Source organism: Carassius auratus, unplaced genomic scaffold, assembly GCF_003368295.1.
Source record: "Carassius auratus strain Wakin unplaced genomic scaffold, ASM336829v1 scaf_tig00215231, whole genome shotgun sequence".
NCBI lineage: Eukaryota > Metazoa > Chordata > Actinopteri > Cypriniformes > Cyprinidae > Carassius > Carassius auratus.
In genome coordinates, this window is record NW_020527998.1 from 35331 (window position 1) to 59856 (window position 24526).

A 24526-nucleotide genomic window follows, 5' to 3' on the forward strand; every position below is an offset into this window, starting at 1 on the left:
AGGTTTAAGGGTGGCGGTGGGTGGGTTTAGGGATCAGGGGGTGGAGACGGGTAGGTTTAGGTATATGTAAGGTGGGAGGAGTTGGATCTGGATCCAACCACGCCCCCTGGATCTTGTGTTCTGCAGTGAGGACCATCTCCTCTGTCTTGTCAATCACTGCCACGACGTTCCTTGTGAGAGACGTGCGTGGATTGGCCCTCTGGCTTGTCAATCACTGCCATGACGTTCCTTGTGAGAGACGTGCGCGGCTGCGCGCTCCGGTAACACTGCACACTCCACAGGCACTGCATACAATGTTTTTGTCAGGAGACAGGAGTAACAACTGCAGATTATGAGTTACCTGCGGTGAGTCCAATATTATGAATCCACTAAGTGTGTGCGCAGCTTTAAGTGAATGTAAATTGATACTTATGACTGATCGTGCTCAAAAAAATGTCAGTGGAGGCGTAGTAAATGTAGCGGTGTCATATTCTTTCCTAATCATCCTAACACTCTGTCATGGCAACATCACAAGAATACTTTTCGCCTTGACGAGAAATCTCATCACATTTTAGTCTCGCGAGATCTCGTGACACATATATACATTTCATATATATATATATATATATACACACACACACATTTATTTTAATTTTTTTTTTTTTTACCTTTTTGCTTGATGAGAGTCTGAAACTTTTAAAACACTTTCCACCAGGAATCCCCCTGGAAGGGTGAATAAAAAGAAAAGTAACAGTATCAGTATGGGAGAGGCATAGCATGCTTTCATTTAAATTAAGTTAAAAGTAATTACTATGTCTATAGATTAATAAATGCATTGTGGTTTTCTTTGTTTATACCAGTGTCAATATAAACACTGGTTCTTTACTACACAAATCAACACACAAATCACATTGTTTACTGCAGTAACATTAAAACCACTGATTTTTTTTTTTACAATGGCTAAAACCTTCCACAGGTTAAAGAAGTGCATAGCAGCAGCAAATGGCATAATATCTCAATATTAACAACCTTAATTTCACATGAAAATTCATGTAGGACAAAGTGTCCACAAATTTTTAAGCAAATTTGTGTTTACTTAAGACTTTACCTTGAACTTGGTTAAGTCCCGAGCTGCTTTCTTCCTGAATTCCTTCATTTTGTTTGCTTCCTCCTGATCTGTCTTCTCCCTCAGGTTCGTTCTCTCTTCCTCCTGAGCTGTCTTCTCCCTCAGGTTCGTTCTCTCTTCCTCCTGAGCGGTCTTCTCCCTCAGGTTCGTTCTCTCTTCCTCCTGATCTGTCTTGTCCCTCAGGTTCGTCCTCTCTTTCTCCTGATCTATCTTGTCCCTCAGGTTCATCCTCTCTTTCTCCTGATCTATCTTGTCCCTCAGGTTTGTTCTGTCTTTCTCCTGATCTATCTTGTCCCTCAGGTTCATTCTCGCTTTCTCCTGAGCTGTCTTCTAACATAATTGATGTATTTAGTAATAATATTAAATGAATAGAGAACAGACTATCTGTTAGTCAATTTTAATAATAGTTTATACAGCCTCTAAAAATGTAAAGTGCCATATAGGGTTAGTTTGCCCTGAAAAAAATATCTGTCATTAAGTAGATCCACACCCGTAAGACCTTTGTTCATCTTCGGAACACAAATTAAGATATTTTTGATCAAATCTGATGGCTCAGTGAGGCCTCTCTTGACAGCAAGATAATCAACACTATCAGATGCCCAGAAAGCTACTAAAAACACGTTTAAAACAGTTCATGTGGCTACAGTGGTTCAACTTTAATGTTATGAAGTGATGAGAAAACTTTTTGTGCACCAAAAAACGAAATGACATTATTCAACTATATCTAGTGATGGGTGATTTCAAAACACTTGTTCGTGAAGCTTTGAAGCTCTATGAATCTTTTGTTTTGAATCAGTGGTTCAGAGCGCATATCAAACTGCCAAAGTCACGTGAACCATTGACATTTCAAAACACTTATGCTGTAATGAAGCCTCGATTACTAAAATCATGTGACTTCAGTGATCCGAACGTCTGATTTGAAACAAAAGATTTGTAAAGCTTAAAAGCTTCATGAAGCAGTGTTTTGAAAATCAGCCCAATACTGAGGATGACGAAGGTCTTACGGGTGTGGAACGACTTGAGAGTGAGAAATTAATGACCGAATTTTCATTTTTGGGTGAACTAACCCTAAACTTTGCAGTTGTTAGAAGGATTATTTTATAATGTAGTCACAAGGGTCATTTAATCCAAAATGTACTACCTTTGCAAAAAAGACACTTCGGTTTCCCAGGAAGACATCTTTTATGAATACTGACAAAACATATTGAACATTTTTCCTAGAAAGATCATTTGCATGAAAAAAAGGTTAGATCAAGGTTATCCAATTCCTAAGGAACATTTATTTATTGTATTTATCTTTTATTCCCCAACTAATTAAACAATTTAATCTGGTGTACTAGATCAAAAAACCAATGGACAAACATCAGTTGAAGCTTAGAATCTAACTTTATTTTCTAATATTTAAATTGTCATTTGCATCACTTGCCTTGTTCTTCCTGGGTACTTTATGAAAACAGATGCCACAAATACCTGACCTATCTGAAACACAGAGGAAACATATTTGCTGCATTATTAATCTTTCGACAGGAAACAACCAATAGGAACGTCTCAGGTTACGTATGTAACCATGGTTCCCTGAGAACAGAGAACGAGACTCTGCGCTGACAGCGCTATAGGGAACGTCCTCCTTGACCCGTGCTCGAAATGCCAAAAATCACAACACTCCAATCCTATTGGCTGGCGACAGCCTATCACATCAAACGGTAGAGAGAAAACGATCGTCTAACCTGCTGCGAGCGGGTTCCCTCCTCATGCGCTCCCAGGGCAGCTGCAGTCTGCTCGAGATGCGTTCCATAACCTCCAGCAACTCCGAAAAAGCCGCGCAGGGCGGCCTAGCGGGAGCTGCGGGCTTGCCCGCTTCTCCCACTTCGGCCATCTCCTGTTCTCCGGGGCTTTGAGCCAAGAGAGCACTCGCTCCTGGGTCCGAGGATGTCAAAGATAGCACATCGCCGTCATCCACCAGAAGCGCATCCTCGTCAGCCGCTTCGGCTTGAGAAAGATTGACACCCCTCTCAAATTCCTCAGCGAGCTCCACCTGCGAGCCCCATGATTTCAGACGCCCCTCAGCCTCAGCACGAGCGGGGCCGGAACCACCAGGCAGCGGTGACGGCACCTCGAGAAGAGGGCCAAACGAGAACGGAGCGTTTTCATGGGAAAACGCTCACAGTTAGCACAGGCAGCACCCTCGAGTACTGACCGTGCGTGCTCCTCGCCCAGACAAGAAACACACAAGTTTTGTGTGTCCTCCGGTGTCAGAAACCTGGGACAAGGATCAGCACACTTCCTGAACGATTTAGCAGACATTTTTTGGCAGAGTAAAAATGGCATGAGCAAAAAACAGTTGCAAAAAGACAAAAGGATGTCATCTGTTGCCCCAGGCGCTCCCTTTATACATATATACTTTATACGTATATATGTGATAGACTGTCGCCGGCCAATAGGATTGGAGTGTTGTGATTTTTGGCATTTCGAGCACGGGTCACAGAGGACGTTCCCCATAGCACTGTCAGCGCAGAGTAGAAGTTCCCTTTCGAAAGGGAACTCTAAATTCATACATGAGCATGGTACTTACCAAGTGAACTAAAGAGAAGTGTCCCCAGACGCTCCCTCTCTTCCTGGATAGGAGAGCACGTAAGGTATCCCCCCGAGCCTCCAAGTATGGCCTCAGCAAACTAAAGGTGTTCCAAAAAGAATGATTAGTTCAATGCCATAATCAACTGGAATTTTGTAGAATTTCTAAAACCAATAAACCAATTAGTCATATGAAATATATGCAATATCATTACAAATGACAAAAGTTTCATGATCCAAAAAACTGACAATGATTTTTTAGTAGTAGTAATAATAATAATAATAATAAATGAAAAGCATTTTACCACAGCTGTGAAAACACCACATGAAATGCTATCATGCTGTAAGCTATGTTTCCTGAGTATTCTTTTCCATGGCCCCTGGTAGCCTTTTGAAGCAGCAAATGTGCTGAAATGTAGATGAAGATTAAAATATGTAATGCAGATGTGTAAAATAAAGTTTACATAGAAAAACAAAAATGTAATTTTGTTTTTTGGGGGTAAAAAATGCCTGTACCTCCAGTTTTCTGCTATTTTGTTATATTGTTCATCTGTTTCCCCAAGTGAATTAAGGTATGTAATTGCACGGTCAACAATGCTGCAGTGCTAGAAAAAAAAACAACAAATATGTTACACTGGGAGCCAATATGCTTGACATGTTTATAATATGTACATAGTTACTTGGTAAGTAACTTACAAAAAAAGTCCAATGATTCCCGTCCTCCAAAAAGGGACCAACAACCTCGGTTTTATTTTCAAATATGTTCTTCTTAAAAGGAAAGTAAAATTATGAATGTAAAATGAAATGTATGTAATCCCTTTAATTCAGTAAGAGCAAATTAAAAACTATTCTGTGAGACTAGCAATGAATATTTGTCTATATTAGTTATACCTGTAACACTGGTAAGAACTGGCTTTTCAAGTTTTGTCAGGGTACTTCTTACCTTCGTAAAATAACTGCTCCTAGCCCGGGTGTCACCCTCCAGAATGTGACCCAGGGTCTGATTATTAATGGCCAAAACATCTGGCCGCTTCTAAACAAAAAAAGGAAAGGTACTGACAATCATTTTTAAAATAAGTGCAACTTCACAAGGTCAACGAAGTGCATGAAAAAAAAAGCAAACTAATTATCCGAACAATACCAGCGACCATTTTATGACCATTTTGATGTCTTCATTCACAAGTGTTGATGGTACTGTTCCAATAATTATTGTATTGAAAATACTCCTAGGCAGGGTTGGGCCATAACGAAAATATATATCACAATACGTCAAGACATTTTCACAATACATGATAAAATACTCAGGTGTGTTAGATTAGACTGGTGTCTTCCCCTTATATAGAAAGTGTTCAAATTAGTTTAGTTAACATCTTACCCTGCTGAACAGATGGAACAAGGCATCCATTATCTAAGGAAACATCAACCAAAGAAAAAAAGAGGGAAAAAAAGAAAAAGCACAAAATTAAAAATACTAAAAGTGATAGCAAACTTGTTTTGAGAATTTTGAGTTCAAGCTTTCAAAATTGGTGTTTTGAGGAGAACTGTGAAAAGAATAAAACTTCTGAATGCCTTACATTTATATTTCTAATGATTTTATCCAAACTAACTTACATGCATAAAAGGGATAGTTCTATGGTAGTTAATTCAGTTATATTTTCCAAGATCAATGTATAGTACTCTAGTACACTAAAAATAACACAGTAAAATGAATCTATTGAGTACTGCAGCTCTGAGAGCAGCATATAGTACACTAAAATAACACAGTAATATGAATCTATTGAGTATTGCAGCTCTGAGAGCAGCATATAGTACACTAAAATAACCCAGTAAAATGAATCTATTGAGTACTGCAGCCCTGAGAGCAGCATATAGTACACTAAAATAACAACGATATGAATCTATTGAGTACTGCAGCCCTGAGAGCAGCATATAGTACACTAAAATAACACAGTAAAATGAATCTATTGAGTACTGCAGCCCTGAGAGCAGCATATAGTACACTAAAATAACACAGTAAAATGAATCTATTGAGTACTGCAGCCCTGAGAGCAGCATATAGTACACTAAAATAACACAGTAAAATGAATCTATTGAGTACTGCAGCCCTGAGAGCAGCATATAGTACACTAAAATAACACAGTAAAATGAATCTATTGAGTACTGCAGCTCTGAGAGCAGCATATAGTACACTAAAATAACACAGTAATATGAATCTATTGAGTATTGCAGCTCTGAGAGCAGCATATAGTACACTAAAATAACCCAGTAAAATGAATCTATTGAGTACTGCAGCCCTGAGAGCAGCATATAGTACACTAAAATAACAACGATATGAATCTATTGAGTACTGCAGCCCTGAGAGCAGCATATAGTACACTAAAATAACCCAGTAAAATGAATCTATTGAGTACTGCAGCCCTGAGAGCAGCATATAGTACACTAAAATAACACAGTAAAATGAATCTATTGAGAACTGCAGCCCTGAGAGCAGCATATAGTACACTAAAATAACACAGTAATATGAATCTATTGAGAACTGCAGCCCTGAGAGCAGCATATAGTACACTAAAATAACACAGTAATATGAATCTATTGTGAACTGCAGCTCTGAGAGCAGCATATAGTACACTAAAATAACACAGTAATATGAATCTATTGAGAACTGCAGCTCTGAGAGCAGCATATAGTACACTAAAATAACAGCGATATGAATCTATTGAGTACTGCAGCCCTGAGAGCAGCATATAGTACACTAAAATAACAGCGATATGAATCTATTGAGTACTGCAGCCCTGAGAGCAGCATATAGTACACTAAAATAACACAGTAAAATGAATCTATTGAGAACTGCAGCTCTGAGAGCAGCATATAGTACACTAAAATAACACAGTAAAATGAATCTATTGAGAACTGCAGCCCTGAGAGCAGCATATAGTACACTAAAATAACACAGTAAAATGAATCTATTGAGAACTGCAGCCCTGAGAGCAGCATATAGTACACTAAAATAACACAGTAATATGAATCTATTGAGAACTGCAGCTCTGAGAGCAGCATATAGTACACTAAAATAACACAGTAATATGAATCTATTGTGAACTGCAGCTCTGAGAGCAGCATATAGTACACTAAAATAGCACAGTAATATGAATCTATTGTGAACTGCAGCTCTGAGAGCAGCATATAGTACACTAAAATAACACAGTAAAATGAATCTATTGAGAACCGCAGCCCTGAGAGCAGCATATAGTTCAACAGAGAGCAGAATCGTGCAGCTCGAGGGTGAACTTTCTCTTTAAAACATTTCTTACACACAAGTTGTAAAAAATACAAGAGAAATGTTACCTCATCAGATACTTCGTTGTTTTCTATGAGGGATTCAAAACTCTCCATGTAAAGTGGATAGGGTCCAATCCTTCCGATGCCTCTTCCATGCAGTCCTCCAGACTTCATAATTTGTAAGACTGCATAAATGATTATTTTCCCCTTATTTAAATGTTTTTAAACTATTGTTTTAATATTCTATATTTTAGTGTTTAAATAATGTGCAAAGATCACAGAATAACATTTTCTACAGAAAATACAGGCCTATAAAGTACTCTTGTAGTCTTAGACTACACCCTTTTCCCTTTATTGTTTATTAAAATACATTGTATTCAGGTAGCCTAGCTAATGCACATTACAAAAAAAAAAAAAAAAACACATACTTACCATTCATTTTTCTCAGAAAGAAATGCTCCTTGAAAGCAGAGGAATAAGCTGATAATAAAACATTGGAAACATTAGCATTACCTATGGAGAACAATGGCACCAATTTTAAAGCATCAAATATTAGGATAAAATTAAAGCTGCAAGCAGTGATGAAAGTGCCTTTGCACCCAGTGGCTTTAGGAAAACCGGTGGGCAACCGAATTTCATACTTGTACATTAAACGTAGCACAAACTGTGCTTAATTGACATTTTGAAGGTGCCGCTATCAAGCCATTTTGCCACACCTAATTGTGAATCCCAAATGAGACATACATTTCCACCACTTCTGATACGTGTGCAAAGTTTCATGAGTTTTCGAGAATGTTTAGGCCCTCAAAAATGATTTCAGAGAACAAGAATAATTTACTGAGCAATTACAATAGGGTCCTTACACCATCAGTGCTCAGGTCCTAATAAAATAAGCTCTCGTGCTTCAAGAGCAACATGTCTATGATAAGTCACGCAGGTATTGTGCTACTCTGCAGTGGTACCTGAAGCAGTATAAAATAGTCTTAATATAGGCATAAGCCTTGTCTGTGCAGCATATAGTAGACTAAAATAACACAGTAAAATTAATCTATTGAGAACTGCAGCCCTGAGAGCAGCATATAGTAGACTAAAATAACACAGTAAAATTAATCTGTTGAGTACTGCAGCCCTGAGAGCAGCATATAGTACACTAAAATAACACAGTAATATGAATCTATTGAGTACTGCAGCCCTGAGAGCAGCATAGTACACTAAAATAACACAGTAATATGAATATATTGAGTACTGCAGCCCTGAGAGCAGCATAGTACACTAAAATAACACAGTGATATGAATCTATTGAGTACTGCAGCCCTGAGAGCAGCATATAGTACACTAAAATAACACAGTAATATGAATCTATTGAGTACTGCAGCCCTGAGAGCAGCATATAGTACACTAAAATAACACAGTAATATGAATCTATTGAGTACTGCAGCTCTGAGAGCAGCATATAGTACACTAAAATAACAGTAATATGAATCTACTGAGTACTGCAGCCCTGAGAGCAGCATATAGTACACTAAAATAACACAGTAATATGAATCTATTGAGTATTGCAGCCCTGAGAGCAGCATATAGTACACTAAAATAACACAGTAATATGAATCTATTGAGTACTGCAGCTCTGAGAGCAGCATAGTACACTAAAATAACACAGTCATATGAATCTATTGAGTATTGCAGCCCTGAGAGCAGCATATAGTACACTAAAATAACAGTGATATGAATCTATTGAGTACTGCAGCCCTGAGAGCAGCATATAGTACACTAAAATAACACAGTAATATGAATCTATTGAGTATTGCAGCCCTGAGAGCAGCATATAGTACACTAAAATAACACAGTAATATGAATCTATTGAGTACTGCAGCCCTGAGAGCAGCATAGTACACTAAAATAACACAGTAATATGAATCTATTGAGTACTGCAGCTCTGAGAGCAGCATAGTACACTAAAATAACACAGTAATATGAATCCATTGAGAACTGCAGCTCTGAGAGCAGCATATAGTACACTAAAATAACACAGTAATATGAATCCATTGAGAACTGCAGCTCTGAGAGCAGCATATAGTACACTAAAATAACACAGTAATATGAATCTATTGAGTATTGCAGCCCTGAGAGCAGCATATAGTACACTAAAATAACACAGTAATATGAATCTATTGAGTACTGCAGCTCTGAGAGCAGCATAGTACACTAAAATAACACAGTAATATGAATCTATTGAGTACTGCAGCTCTGAGAGCAGCATAGTACACTAAAATAACACAGTAATATGAATCTATTGAGTACTGCAGCCCTGAGAGCAGCATAGTACACTAAAATAACACAGTAATATGAATCTATTGTAGTACACTAAAATAACACAGTAATATGAATCTATTGTAGTACACTAAAATAACACAGTAATATGAATCTATTGAGAACTGCAGCCCTGAGAGCAGCGTAGTACACTAAAATAACACAGTAATATGAATCTATAAATAAGAGCGATATGAATATTAAAAATAGCATCAATATGAATCTATTGAATACTTCTGCCTGAGAGCAGCACAGACTAAAAATAACAGCGATATGAAACCACTGAATATTAAAAATAACAGCGATATGAATCTATTGAATACTTCTGCTCCGAGAGCAGCATAGACTAAAAATAAGAGCGATATGAATATTAAAAATAACATCGATATGAATCTATTGAATACTTCTGCCCCGAGAGCAGCATAGACTAAAAATAACAGCGATATGAAACCACTGAATATTAAAAATAACAGCGATATGAATCTATTGAATACTTCTGCCCCCAGAGCAGCATAGACTTAAAATAAGAGCGATATGAATATTAAAAATAACATCGATATGAATCTATTGAATACTTCTGCCCCGAGAGCAGCATAGACTAAAAATAACAGCGATATGAAACCACTGAATATTAAAAATAACAGCGATATGAATCTATTGAATACTTCTGCCCCCAGAGCAGCATAGACTTAAAATAAGAGCGATATGAATATTAAAAATAACATCGATATGAATCTATTGAATACTTCTGTCCCGAGAGCAGCATAGACTAAAAAGAAAAGCGATATGAAACCACTGAATATTAAAAATAACAGCGATATGAATCTATTGAATACTTCTGCCCCAGAGCAGCATAGACTAAAAATAACAGCGATATGAAACCACTGAATATTAAAAATAACAGCGATACGAATCTATTGAATACTTCTGCCCCGAGAGCAGCATAGACTAAAAATAACAGCGATATGAAACCACTGAATATTAAAAATAACAGCTATACGAATCTATTTAATACTTCTGCCCCGAGAGCAGCATAGACTAAAATTAACAGCGATATGAAACCACTGAATATTAAAAATAACAGCTGCCCCGAGAGAAGCATAGACTAAAAATAACAGCGATATGAAACCACTGAATATTAAAAATAACAGCGATATGAATCTATTTAATATTCCTGCCCAAGAGCAGCATAGACTAAAAATAATAGAAATATGAAACCACTGAATATTAAAAATAACAGCGATACAAATCTATTGAATACTTCTGCCCCGAGAGCAGCATAGACTAAAAATAACAGCGATATGAAACCACTGAATATTAAAAATAACAGCGATACAAATCTATTGAATACTTCTGCCCTGAGAGCAGCTAAAAATAACAGCGATATGAAGTACGTTGGTCCCACTTGCAACGCTAGGGCGGGGGATGTATACATTTGAAGGTGGCTTGAACGAATTATGTGATCGCATATATCGGCTTCACAGACAGCGGGGTAGGTTAGCACTGGAAAACCATGTTTTACCATAGTTATCCAATTAAGTTAACAGCTTTGGCGCGGTGAACTGAAAAAGTCAAATCAAAATACGATCGGATGTTTAGACGAGGATTATTATTTTTGTGCACTTTCAATGTTCCCCTAATTATCTTAGTACACTTAGAGGCTGTTTATGTTAATGTTTTTTTTTTTTTTTAACAATATATCATAAATTTACTTACCTTACAATATATGTGATCTCCCGCTCCAACGAACAGTCGATTACAACGGATCTTCCCTCCAAATTTCCAAACGTCTAGACCCCGCCTCTGATTTAATTTCATTGGTTGAATCTTTCAACCAATCATTTTCTTTTCTGCCCTTAGAACAACTTTGAGTAAGTAAAACTCCCACGAGCGAGTTTTTACTAAGGTTTTCCCCAGCATGCAACATTTTGTTGATTGTCACCACTGTTGAGAGTCATATGCTGGTTCTTGATGTTTGTGTGTGTCTACAGAGTATAGCTTTTCAAATTTTGTATGCACTTAGTAGAGTGTAGTTTTACTGGTTTGATTATGCTAAACTTAAATAGAGCTAATGTTAATTTGATTGTAATCTGACCACCTATCACATACAGATTAATTTCTTCTCACTGCTTTACAGCACCTCATGCAATCCTACATAAGGAGATCTAACATGAAAGTCAAGGGTCAAGAGCCCCACTAAAGCACACGCTGATCTCCATTATGGTTGCATCACTTTAACCAATAAAACATCAACATATGATCCTCTGTAATTCTCAAGAACAGCAGGTGTTCATCATTAATGCACAATCATCATTTAATTAGTCACTTAATTATCTCATTAACTTTAACCCTTTGAGGACTTGGGATATGACTTGAAGACTTGCTTGTGAATTGAAAGTCCCAACTCTGGAAAAAGCTGAATGTCAGTCAACAATCCAAAGAAGACTATCTCATGATGTCCAAGTCAACATGAGTTATAAGCAGTAAAAGCATAAAATCATCTGTCACTACAAGGTTTGATTCAGCAATGCATACATGTTTGTTGTAAAAACAATGTTGAAGTTGTTTTGAATCAAATTGCTTTGAATTAGTAAAAGGGTCAAGAGACTACCTAAAGCCAACCCTGACCACAATTATGGTGGCATAGTGTTTTTTTTTTTTTTTTTTCTGTTGAAGGCTGTGGCTAAATGCAGTTGTAGTTCTTGTGTTTCTCTTTACTTCAGTGATGTTGATTGTTAACAGCAGATGTTCATCACTAATGCACAATCATCATTTAATTAGTCACTTAATTATCTCATTAACTTTAACCCTTTGAGGATTTGGATATGACTTGAAGACTTGCTTGTGACTTGAAAGTCCCACCTCTGCTGTCTATTAAATGCCACTCCAATTATAAGCAGATGATGGAGATTTTAGCGGTGATCACGGAAGCAGCTTTACTGACTAGATGCGCATCATCATATCGTTATATATATCGCCCAGCCCTAACTGCTGTGTGCTTTTACTTTGTGGCCGATTTGTATATGTATGGTTGATGCTGTCCCAACACTTGTCTTTGTATTAACTACTTTCAACTTTGTTTAAAAAAATGTTTGAGCAATTATATTCCAAATATTTGTCTAGTAATGAGTTCAGTGTACTTAAATCTTTAAGTCGACTGAATACTCAACTTCAGAATGTGAATGGCCAATGACAAAAAAGGAGGAAGTAAGGTTGCATGCCCCCTCCCACGCTCCCTTATAAACAAGGAGTACAAAGTAAACTATTTGTATTGTTTCAAGCCATTAAACTGTGGAATGGCTTTAAACCATTTTTCATTTTGCATTAGTTGCTTTAAAATGCTGCTTTAATGGAGATGAATAAACTCAGAATTCCAAGATGTTTTACAGCGTTTCATAACTTGTAGTTCCACACTGATGTGAAAATGACTGTAAATAAAAATGACACTACATGTTTTTATGAATACCGGTTCATCTGTGTTTGGTGTCTATTTTTCACAAACTTTCTGGATTCATTAATATAATGTCAACTTGCCTGAAATACATCCCGAATTAAGCAGTCATGTCTTATAAAAACTTATAAAACTGAGTTCTCAATAAGCAAGTTTTTTTCTAGTAACTTTTACTTAAAAATAAAGGTTCTTTATTGGCATCAATGATTCCATGAAGAACCTTTAACATCCATGGAACCTTCCCATCAAAAGAATCTTTATAGTAGAGAAAAGTTCTTTAGATTTTTAAAATGTTCTTCAAAATAAGAAAAAAATTATATTTTAAGAGACTTCTTATTGACTCTTATTTTTGTTTCTTACTGAATTTTAATAATCAGTGTCTTCCATACGGTGTCCTTATTTTCATTGTTGTCATTTAAAAGACAATGACAGTTGTTTAAAAAAAAACAGAGAGAGAGAGAAATAAACAAAAGTGTAACTACATACAAATTAAATCTTATAAAATTAATTTTTATGATTTTCTTTTATGAAAATCCTCTGATTTGGTCATTTATACATTTGGTCATTTGTAACTTTTAAAAGTTGATATGAAAATAACTCCATACACTTCTTTGCTGCAAATTCAAGCATATGTTACGGTTTTGAATATACTTAGATTATATATTCCTTTCCACATTTTTCTTATTTTAAACATCATGCTGCTGCTTTTAACTATTTAAGTTACAGAAACAAACAAGCACAGCATCTTTAAGGTCAAAATTTGTGAATATGCCACATTATCTAAATGGTTATTAGAATACTAATCCAGATTTTAATCCAGTTATTTCACTGTAAGATTTGAGTTACTCACCATTGACAGTGACGCTGTAATTTGTTCGAGTCTCAGTTTTGCTCTTCTTGATCTCTAGTTGATAAAGTCCAGTGTGATCAGTTGTGAGGTCTGTGATGGTCAGACATCCAGTTAGTTTGTCCAGTAGCAGTTTTTCTTTGAATCTCACATCACCAATATCATGTGTAAAGACGCTTCCATCTGTTTTCCTTTTTCCTATGATAGACCCTTCAAACTTCCACAGTATCGGATCACCTGTCTTTATTTCAGCATCATCAGGATTTAGAGTGACAGTATCTCCCTTCATCACTGAAAGTGTCACTTTTTTTTCTCAACACCCAACACACCTGGTGAAAAAAAGTAAAATGTTGATAACACCTGACAATACTTCTCCGTGCAGAATACGTTACAGTGAATTAACAGACTTTTTCCCCCAGGTATGGTATTGAACTGCTCTCTTTACTTTTATGTGGCTTTTTATGAAAAGAAAAAATTAAGGATCCAGAATTGAGTCTGTGTCACTACTCCTGTGTCGTCTCTGCTGTTATTTAGTTTTAAAACACATGGTTTGAAATACTACTGGCTTTCGCCTCTGAAAATGTTTTTAAATATTCATTTACTAAAATATCCTTCTCTTTCGGTTTGCTCCCTTGACAATCAGCACAGCCTATTTGTATGGCCTCCTTAAATTTGTCCAATTCACATACTGCGTATCTTTGATTTGTGGGGGAAACGGGAGCACCTGACACTTGAACCAGCGGACCTTCAAGTTCAAGTTTATTTCTAAAGCACATTCAAAAACAGCTAAAAGCAGCCCAAAGTGCTGTACACTGTCAATAGCACAAATACAAAAAGTATATTAATAGCAGAATGTCAAATACACATAACTATAACGAAATAAATGTTTAAATGTCAAAGTAAAAAAATGATTTTTTAGACAAGATTTAAACACAGGTAGAGTGGAGGCCATTCTAATATGAGATGGTAAATTATTCCAGAGAGTAGGACCAGCCACTTCGAACGCTCTATTTCCTCTCGTCTTTAGATGAGTCGAGGGATCTGCAGGAGAAGTTTTTCCTCGGATCATCATCGTCTTGTGGGGATGTAGGAATGAAGTAAGTTTGTAAGATAAGGCGGCGCTAAGTTGTTCAATGATTTGTAAACAAATAGAAAAATGTTAAACTCAATTCTGTGCTGAACAGGCAACCAATCCCAGACAGCAAGCAGTTTCGGCCCAGGTCTGGCCCACATCTGGCCCACATGAGCCGCATTTCCACTGTCGGGCCAGTGCGAGCCAGGGCTTAAAGCGGGCCGGGCGGGGCTCATAGCCTCGGGCCAGTAGCACCGAGGCCAGAATAGCGCAGGGTAGGGCTGGGCGATATATCTAACGATATGATCATGCGCATCTAATCAGTAAAGCTGCTTCCGTGATCACCGCTAAAATCTCCATCACCTGTTTATAATTGGAGTGGCATTTAATAGACAGCAGAGGTGGGACTTTCAAGTCACAAGCAAGTCTTCAAGTCATATCCAAAATCCTCAAAGGGTTAAAGTTAATGAGATAATTAAGTGACTAATTAAATGATGATTGTGCATTAATGATGAACTTCTGCTGTTAACAATCAACATCACTGAAGTAAAGAGAAACACAAGAACTACAACTGAATTTGAAAATGAGATAAACGGGTCCAAAACGGACCCGGGCCAGATGAGACAGTATTTTTAGGAGTCCATGGTGGGTCTGTGGCGGATATATGTTTCAATGTGCGGGTCCAAAACGGACCCACCGTGGAGGTAAGGTTTTAATCGCGGATGCAGCGTGGAGCAACAGGTCCGCGATCCGCCTTCGTTTCGGATCCGTCATTGCGCGCAAGTGGACGCCGATACGGGTCCGTTTCGCGGGTCCGTTCCGGAAGCCTTTGCTGTGTGGGTGCCTTCATCCCATTGTTTTGAATCAAATTGGTTTGAATCAGTAAAAGGTTCAAGACTACTTAAAGCAAACCTTGACCACAATTATGGTGACATAGTGTTTGTTTTTTTTCGTTTACTTTTTTTTCAGTTGAAGGCTGTGGCTAAATTCAGTTGTAGTTCTTGTGTTTCTCTTTACTTCAGTGATATTGATTGTTGACAGCAGGTGTTCATCACTAATGCACAATCATCATTTAATTAGTCACTTAATTATCTCTTTAGCTTTAACCCTTTGAGGACTTGAATATGACTTGAAGACTTGCTTGTGACTTGAAAGTCCCACCTCTGATAGACAGAGCCGTAGATCGCTGACAAGCGATAATGAACGCGATATGGCGTGGCTTGTCAGCGATCTACGGCTCTGTCTATTAAATGCCACTCCAATTATAAGCAGGTGATGGAGATTTTAGCGGTGATCACGGAAGCAGCTTTACTGATTAGATGCGCATGATCATATCGTTAGATATATCGCCCACAGAGGTGGGAAGTCCATGGGCCAAAGAGTAAAAGTCCTGCCATATTTTTGTTCCACCCATGAACTCATCAGCCGATTTCACCAGAGGAGGAACCAAGTCATTCCTTCCAAGTCACAAACGAGTCTTGAGTCAAATCCCAAGTCCTCAAAGAGTTAAAGTTAATGAGATAATTAAGTGACTAATTAAATGAAGATGCATTAGTGATGAACACCTGCTGTTTACAATCAACATCATTGAAGAAAAGAGAAACACAAGAACTATCTCATTAGAGGAGGAACCAAGTCATTCCTTCCAAGTCACAAACGAGTCTTGAGTCAAATCCCAAGTCCTCAAAGAGTTAAAGTTAATGAGATAATTAAGTGACTAATTAAATGATGATTGTGCATTAATGATTAACATCTGCTGTAAATGAGAATTACAGAGGATCAGATGTGGATGTTTTATTGGTTAAAAAGATGCCACCATCATGGAGATCAGTGTTTGGTTTAATTGTGCTCTTGACCCTTGACTTGTTGTGCTAGATCTTTCTCTGTAGCTCTGCATGGGTTGTTGTGGAGAAAACAGAACTGTGACATATGAAAAACATATAGTCACAATGAGCTGGTTTAACTATATCTCAAATATTTTTGTTTTCTTTCTTATCACATGTCTAGGTTTTGAATAATTCCTGTGAAACTACAGCATGCACACAAAAAAAAAGCATTGCTCTAATATTTACAGGATATGGATCATTTTTTTATTTGTAATACATATAAAAGTTTGAACTCCAGTGCTTTTTAGACACACACAGATATCAAGAACCAGCATATGAATCTCTACAATGGTTACAATCAACAAAATGCTTCATGTTGCAATACATGAATTACTCCCATAATGCACTGCAGTATGAATAATAATTTTCACCACTGTTGAGGATCACATGATAAATGTTCATGGCTAATTGCCTAAATCAAATTATTTTTTCTTAATATTGAAGTGTTATAAAGCATTATATGGTGGCATTTGCATAATGAGATTTCTCTCTTTTTTGTGAAAGTGACATACAGTTAAGTGTGGTGACCCGTACTCAGAAATCATATTCTGTATTTAACCCATCCAAAGTGCACAGACAGGGCAGTGAATTCACGGCAGTTCTCTCTAACAACTAAGCCACGAACTCTTCTCATAGAATCAAGAAATTTAATCAAGATCATACAGTCATCAAAAGCATAAGTCACCTGCTAGATCAAGAGTTGTATCAGCATTGCACAAATGTTTGCTGCAAAACAATAATGCAATTGTATAGAAGCAAATTTGTGAAAACCGCTTAAAGGCTCAAGATATCAACTGAAGCAAATACTCACCACAATTATGGTGGCAAAGTTTTTTGTTTTGTTTTGTTTTCAGTTGAAGGCTGTGGCTAAAGTCAGTTGTAGTTCTTGTGTTTCTCTTTTCTTCAGTGATGTTGATTGTAAACAGCAGGTGTTCATCACTAATGCATCATCATTTAATTAGTCACTTAATGATCTCATTAACTTTAACTCTTTGAGGACTTGGGATTTGACTCAAGACTCGTTTGTGACTTGGAAGGAATGACTTGGTTCCTCCTCTGGTGAAATAATCTGCTGAGTTCATGGGTGGAACAAAAATATGGCAGGACTTTTACTCTTTGGCACCTGGACTTCCCACCTCTGATCGCCCAGCCCTAGCCTGCGGTAATGAACGCGATATGGCGTGGCTTGTCAGCGATCTACGGCTCTGTCTATTAAATGCCACTCCAATTATAAGCAGGTGATGGAGATTTTAGCGGTGATCACGGAAGCAGCTTTACTGATTAGATGCGCATGATCATATCGTACGATATATCGCCCAGCCCTACCAGACAGCAAGCAGTTTCGGCCCAGGTCTGGCCCACATCTGGCCCACATGGATTTCATGCGGGCCAGATGTGGGCCTGATCTGGGCCAACACTATGTTGCTGTCAGGGTAACCCCTCCTCTAGCCCCAACTGGCCCGCTTTGGCCCAAGGTTTTCGTCGGGCCAAAAAACCCTGGCCGATGGCCCCGAGGAAGCCCCGGCGAGGCATGATCAAGCCCCGGAAGTGACAGTGGAAACGCGACTGGCCCTGGCACACACTAGCACGCCCAGTCTTAGCTCGATAGTGGAAACACGGCTATGGATTTCATGCGGGCCAGATGTGGGCCGGATCTGGGCCCAACACTATGTTGCTGTCTGGGATGCACGGATCACAGAATGGGTGCAACATGATACATTTTTTTTATACCCCTTCAGAAATCTAGCCGCTGCATTTTGTACTACCTGTAAAAGAGAAATTTGAGTTTTTGAATTGCCATAGTACAGCGAGTTACAGTAATCCAGCCGTGACGTGACCCAGACAGCAACATAGTGTTGGCCCAGATCCGGCCCACATCTGGCCCGCATGAAATCCATGCGGGCCAGATGTGAGCCGAATCTGGACCGAAACTGCTTGCTGTCAGGGGATGAAGGCACCCACACAGCAAAGGCTTCCGGAACGGACCCGCGAAACGGACCCGTATCGGCGTCCACTTGCGCGCAATGACGGATCCGAAACGAAGGCGGATCGCGGACCTGTTGCTCCACGCTGCATCCGCGATTAAAACCTTACCTCCACGGTGGGTCCGTTTTGGACCCGCACATTGAAACATATATCCGCCACAGACCCACCATGGACTCCTAAAAATACAACTGATCTCTAACATGGTTACTTCAAATGAAACAATAAATCAACATCTAAACCTTAGTTCATTCTCTATAAGATCTTCTGTAGACATCTGACAGAAATAAAGTCAGTCTGGTTATTAATAAGTGGAGCTGGTGATGCTGTTTGTGGGGTTGTTTAATCAGATCTTGAGAGATTTCATGTATTTTATTTCAGTTGATTTCATCTAAGTCTGTGTCTGAAGTCAGTTGTAGTAGTTCTAGTGTTTCTCTTTTCTTCAGTGATTCTACTTGTTAGCAGCAGCTGTTCATCACTAATTCTCAATCAGCACTTAGTTAATCACTTAATTACTTGAATGCAAAGTTTTAAAACTTACAGGGTTTAAATCAAGGCAATCTGTTTACTCAAACGGTTTGAGTTAAGTTAACTTGTCGGGTTTTACAGTGTAGTGATAGTTTATCTTATGAGGCATAGTTTATCTTAATATTCAGTTTATCCTATTTTATCCTACAGCAAGAACAGAAGGGATTTTCAAAATGAGATAAACGGGTCCAAAACGGACCCGGGCCAGATGAGACAGTATTTTTAGGAGTCCGTTGCGGGTCCGTGGCGGATATATGTTTCAATGTGCGGGTCCAAAACGGACCCGCCGTGGAGGTAAGGTTTTAATCGCGGATGCGGAGCGGATGCAGCGCGGAGCAACGGGTCCGCGATCCGCCTTCGTTTCGGATCCGTCATTGAGCGCAAGTGGACGCCGATACGGGTCCGTTTCGCGGGTCCGTTCCGGAAGCCTTTGCTGTGTGGGCATGGATGGCAATCTCTAAGGAAACTACAGAAAGAAATGGATTCATTTTAGAAAGGTACCGAAGGTAGAAGAAGCTGGAGCCTTCTTGTGGTGAGGTAACAGTATGGAAGCAGATTAGTCTCAAATATAATTCACGCAAAAAACATGATTCACACATGCATAGACAATTTCACATAGGGCTGGGCGATATATCTAACGATATGATCATGCGCATCTAATCAGTAAAGCTGCTTCCGTGATCACCGCTAAAATCTCCATCACATAATTGGAGTGGTATTTAATAGACAGCAGAGGTGGGACTTTCAAGTCACAAGCAAGTCTTCAAGTCATATCCAAGTCCTCAAAGGGTTAAAGTTAATGAGATAATTAAGTGACTAATTAAATGATGATTGTGCATTAGTGATGAACATCTGCTGTTAACAATAAACATCACTGAAGTAAAGAGAAACACAAGAACTACAACTGAATTTAGCCACAGCCTTCAACTGAAAAAAAAAAAAAAAACACTATGCCACCATAATTGTGGTCAGGGTTTGCTTTAGGTAGTCTCTTGACCCTTTTATTAATTCAAAGCAATTTGATTCAAAACAACTTCAACATTGTTTTCGCAACAAACATGTATGCATTGCTGAATCAAACCTTGTAATGACAGATGATCTTATGCTTTTTCTGCTTATAACTCATGTTGACTTGGACATCATGAGATAGTCTTCTTTGGATTGTTGACTGACATTCAGCTTTTACCAGAGTTGGGACTTTCAAGTCACAAGCAAGTCTTCAAGTCATATCCCAAGTCCTCAAAGGGTTAAAGTTAATGAGATAATTAAGTGACTAATTAAATGATGATTGTGCATTAATGATGAACACCTGCTGTTCGTGACAATTACAGAGGATCAGATGTTGATGTTTTATTGGTTAAAGTGATGCAACCATAATGGAGATCAGTGTTTGCTTTAGTGGGGCTCTTGACCCTTGACTGTCATGTTAGATCTCTTTATGTAGCATTTCATGAGGTGCTGTAAAGCAGAGAGAAGAAATTAATCTGTATGTGATAGGTGGTCAGATTACAATCAAATTAACATTAGCTCTATTTAAGTTTAGCATAATCAACCCAGTAAAACTACACTATGGGAAAAAAAATTAAAGTGAATTTTAAATCTACTAAGTGCATACAAAATTTGAAAAACAATACTCTGTAGACACACACAGACATCAAGAACCAGCATATGACTCTCAACAGTGGTGACAATCAACAAAATGTTGCATGCTGGGTAAACCTTAGTAAAAACTCCCGTCATTCACTGCAGTATGAAAAATTGTCACCACTGTTGAGGATCGTGTGATAAGTGTGTTTGTCTAAAAACCTGAACTGATCATCTCCTTTTGTTTCTTTCAACATTGAAGCATTGTGAATTTTTTTTTTTTTTTACTTCAGTTCAGTAATAGCTGAGTGTCAGTCTACTATCCAAAGATAAACACAATTTCATGATGTTCAGTCATCATGAGTTATAAGCAGAAAAAGCATAAGATCATCTGTTACTGCAAGGTTTGACTCAGCAACGCATTCATGTTTGTTGCGAAAAACAATATTGCAATTGTTTTGAATCAAATTGGTTTGAATTAGTAAAAGGGTCAAGACACTACTTAAAGCAAACCTTGACCACAATTATGGTGGCATAGTGTTTTTTTTTTTCTTTTACTTTTTTTTTCAGTTGTAGTTCTTGTGTTTCTCTTTACTTCAGTGATGTTGATTGCTTACAGCAGATGTTCATCACTAATGCACAATCATCATTTAATTAGTCGCTTAATTATCTCTTTAGCTTTAACCCTTTGAGGACTTGAATATGACTTGAAGACTTGCTTGTGACTTGAAAGTCCCACCTCTGATAGACAGAGCCGTAGATCGCTGACAAGCCACGCCATATCGCGTTCATTATCGAAGGCGATTCATCTGCGATAATGAATGCGATATGGCGTGGCTTGTCAGCGATCTACGGCTCTGTCTATTAAATGCCGCTCCAATTATAAGCAGGTGATGGAGATTTTAGCGGTGATCACGGAAGCAGCTTTACTGATTAGATGCGCATGATCATATCGTCAGATATATCGCCCAGCCCTAATTTCACATGCATGAAACCTAATTCACTACACACTACACACAAAAAAAAAATTCACAAAAAGCAATTCACATGCGCAAAATAAAATTATACTTTTATAAAATACGTTTCACAAATGCAAAAAACAATTTGTAGATATACAAATGTGCACAAAAACCTTTGAATGTTTAAAATGTACGAGTGTCTGAATGAACAGTAAACATTTCCTTTGTAATCGCTTTTATTTAAAAAAAAAAAAAAAAACAACTATAATTTATTAGTTTTCGATGGAAACGTAGAAGACAGATGCTGTCTTCAACGCACTGTTCTTCTTTTATGTACTGCAGGCTAATATGTGTGCCAACTCGTTTCATTCATTCCATAATATATTATAAATATGCTTAACTGGCTGAAATCCAGGCTGCAAGGAAGTCGACCGGAAGTTGAAGTCGGCTGCGAGCTGCCATCTTGTAGTGTGGTGTATTTTGCCGGTTCTCAGAAGAATCACACTCAGTCAGGGGTCTCTCTCCGAAGAAAAGACTTTATTTTAAGCAAAACAAAGTCGAGAGGACGTTGCAAGGAACTCTCCCGAAATGTTACTTCATTTCTTCTTATATAGACTATATGGGGCGGTTCCACATAGACACGTTTCCTTTAGACTATCATAAATCACAAGAGGAGGGGAGGCCCTTTAATGTATGTCTGACCATATGCTTTTCTTTATCTCTGCACATTCCAGGGCGTAGGCAACTTGTCTATTAGATTTTAGGCCTGTAAGAGTTTAATAGAATAATAACTTTAAAACAAAAATGGCTAGATTCACATTGATTATATACTTGATTAATTGAAACTTTACTAATAAAAATCTTCCACATATTCTCCCCTTTGAGACTTAATAAGTCTCACATTTGATTATTCTTATCCAGAGTGCTACTCCATAATCCAGTCATATTAGTTACACTACCTAGTGACTAAATAAGTCACATTGTATTATCACCAGTGACTAGATTATGGAATTCCACTCTGAGGGATTACTGGACCAAACATCTCTCTCCTTTTTTGACTAGGAGCGAGTAAAAGATCCAGTCTCCCTAATTCCTTCTTTAATAGTACACAATGTTAAAAGCGTGAGCGTGTAATTGGTTCAGCACTTGCCTGTGGTTATCACAGTTATGTATAAAAGACATAAAATACATACATTACATCAATAATTGAATATCACAAGATTATAAAAGTTGATCTTCGGCTCAGATACCTTATGTATCGTAGAGAGCCTCCCTGGGCCAAAGTTCAACTGGCACTTATATCCAGGGTATGGTTCACCCTTAGACATCTTCATCATCCTCAGAGTCGATAGAACTATCGTCAAAAGTTTGCTCATTCAAGTTCAGTTTGTTTAGCCATCCTTCATAATATTCCTCCAGACTCTTTTCAATGATCCTTTGTTGATTAATTGGGACTTTTATCACTCCCATTTGCTTAACAGTAGCATTGATGATTAATGATCTTAATAAAGGTAATACACAGCAAAATAATAATCCTCCTATTAATATGGCAACTCCTAAAAACATTCCTAGTTTAACAAACCATGCTCCCCATGCTCCAAATTTCACATCAATCCAATCCCAAATGTGTTGGTCTCTTCCGGCATTTGCTGTAATTTCATTTCTTAATTTTTTAATTTTTGTCATAACTTCACTGAAAGCTCCTCCAGGGGCAGTGTTATTTGGGATGAATGTACAACATTGATCTCCAAACATAACACAAACTCCTCCCTTGTCTGCCAAGAGCCAATTAAGAGCCTGTCTGTTTTGCCATGTCATTCTGCTTGTTGCATGCACTTGGTCGCCTAGTAAGGTTAAGGCCTCATCAGTATAATTAATGAATCTTTGTTGATTATAATAGATATAATTAATCCACTCTGTATTTTTATTTGGTGTGATCCAAACCAGGATTGACTCAAAACCTCCTTTTATTTCACTTCTTGCCTTGAATTTATTAGGAATTCCTCTTGGCTGTCCAATTGAGTCTAAATATACGTCAGGGTCTGGCTCGTATCCTCTTTTAGTTCTATTGTCTTCCTTTTTCGTGCTCTGTTCTGTTCCCCATTGTGCCATGCTAACTTCTTGAAGTAACCTTACTCTTACACATATACCTTTCCATCCAGCTGGTAAAGACGGCAATAATATTTCACCTCCACAGATCCAAAAGAAATCTGCTATTATTAATGATTGATCTTCATAAATTTCTATTGGAGGTAGGGCTATAGTTTGATTTTCACATTTTTCAGGTGCTATCTTACTTCCTTTAGTAGTTCCGAATGCTAAAAGATCTGGAGCTCTAGAAGGAACTCCTGATTTCCAAGAATTTTTCTTATCTATATACCAAATAATAGCACATCTTCCTTTGAATTTACCCACATCTTGGGTTCCTTTTGGTTTATGGAAACACTCATATTCTTGTTTATAATCTATGCTATACCATTTTGGAATCTCTACTTTTTGTTTTTCAATTTTTATATTTTGACCGATATCTGAATACTGACACCAGGATCCCCAGAGTGGTCTAAAAAAAGAATCTGTTAATTTAGGATTTCCTAAAAATCCAAGGCATTCAGCAATACAATATGGTCTGGTAAAATCTGTTAAATGACAAAAGTTCCTCCCAAATTGGGCACATTTTCGGTAGTCATATGGATTTGGTATGGCTATTACTTTGTTTAACGGAGATTTGGAGCACAGCAAGCAATTTTCTTTTCCTGTTTCTTTAGCTGTAAAGGCTGCCCATTTATACCATTCATTATTTTGGGCTGTATCCCATAATGCATCAATTTGACTTACGTCTTCATCACCTTGAACATCATAATCAATGTCTCTACGAATTTTGATTATCGTTGGTTCTGTTGAGTTGATCACATTGTCACTTTTGTTCAAAGGTTGTAAAGTCAATTGAAGGG

At 37.8% G+C, this 24526-nt stretch overlaps 1 protein-coding gene across 1 annotated transcript; it reads right to left on the bottom strand.

Moving 5' to 3' along the window:
- Positions 1-649: 649 nt before the first annotated feature.
- LOC113094041 (golgin subfamily A member 6-like protein 2) lies at positions 650-1440 on the bottom strand. Its single transcript, XM_026259669.1, has 2 exons — positions 1088-1440; positions 650-702 (listed from the first exon to the last, which is right to left on the bottom strand). The coding sequence occupies exons 1-2, from the start codon at positions 1409-1411 to the stop codon at positions 676-678; spliced, it is 351 nt and encodes a 116-aa protein (XP_026115454.1). The 5' UTR covers positions 1412-1440; the 3' UTR covers positions 650-675.
- Between the last annotated feature and the right edge of the window lie 23086 nt (positions 1441-24526).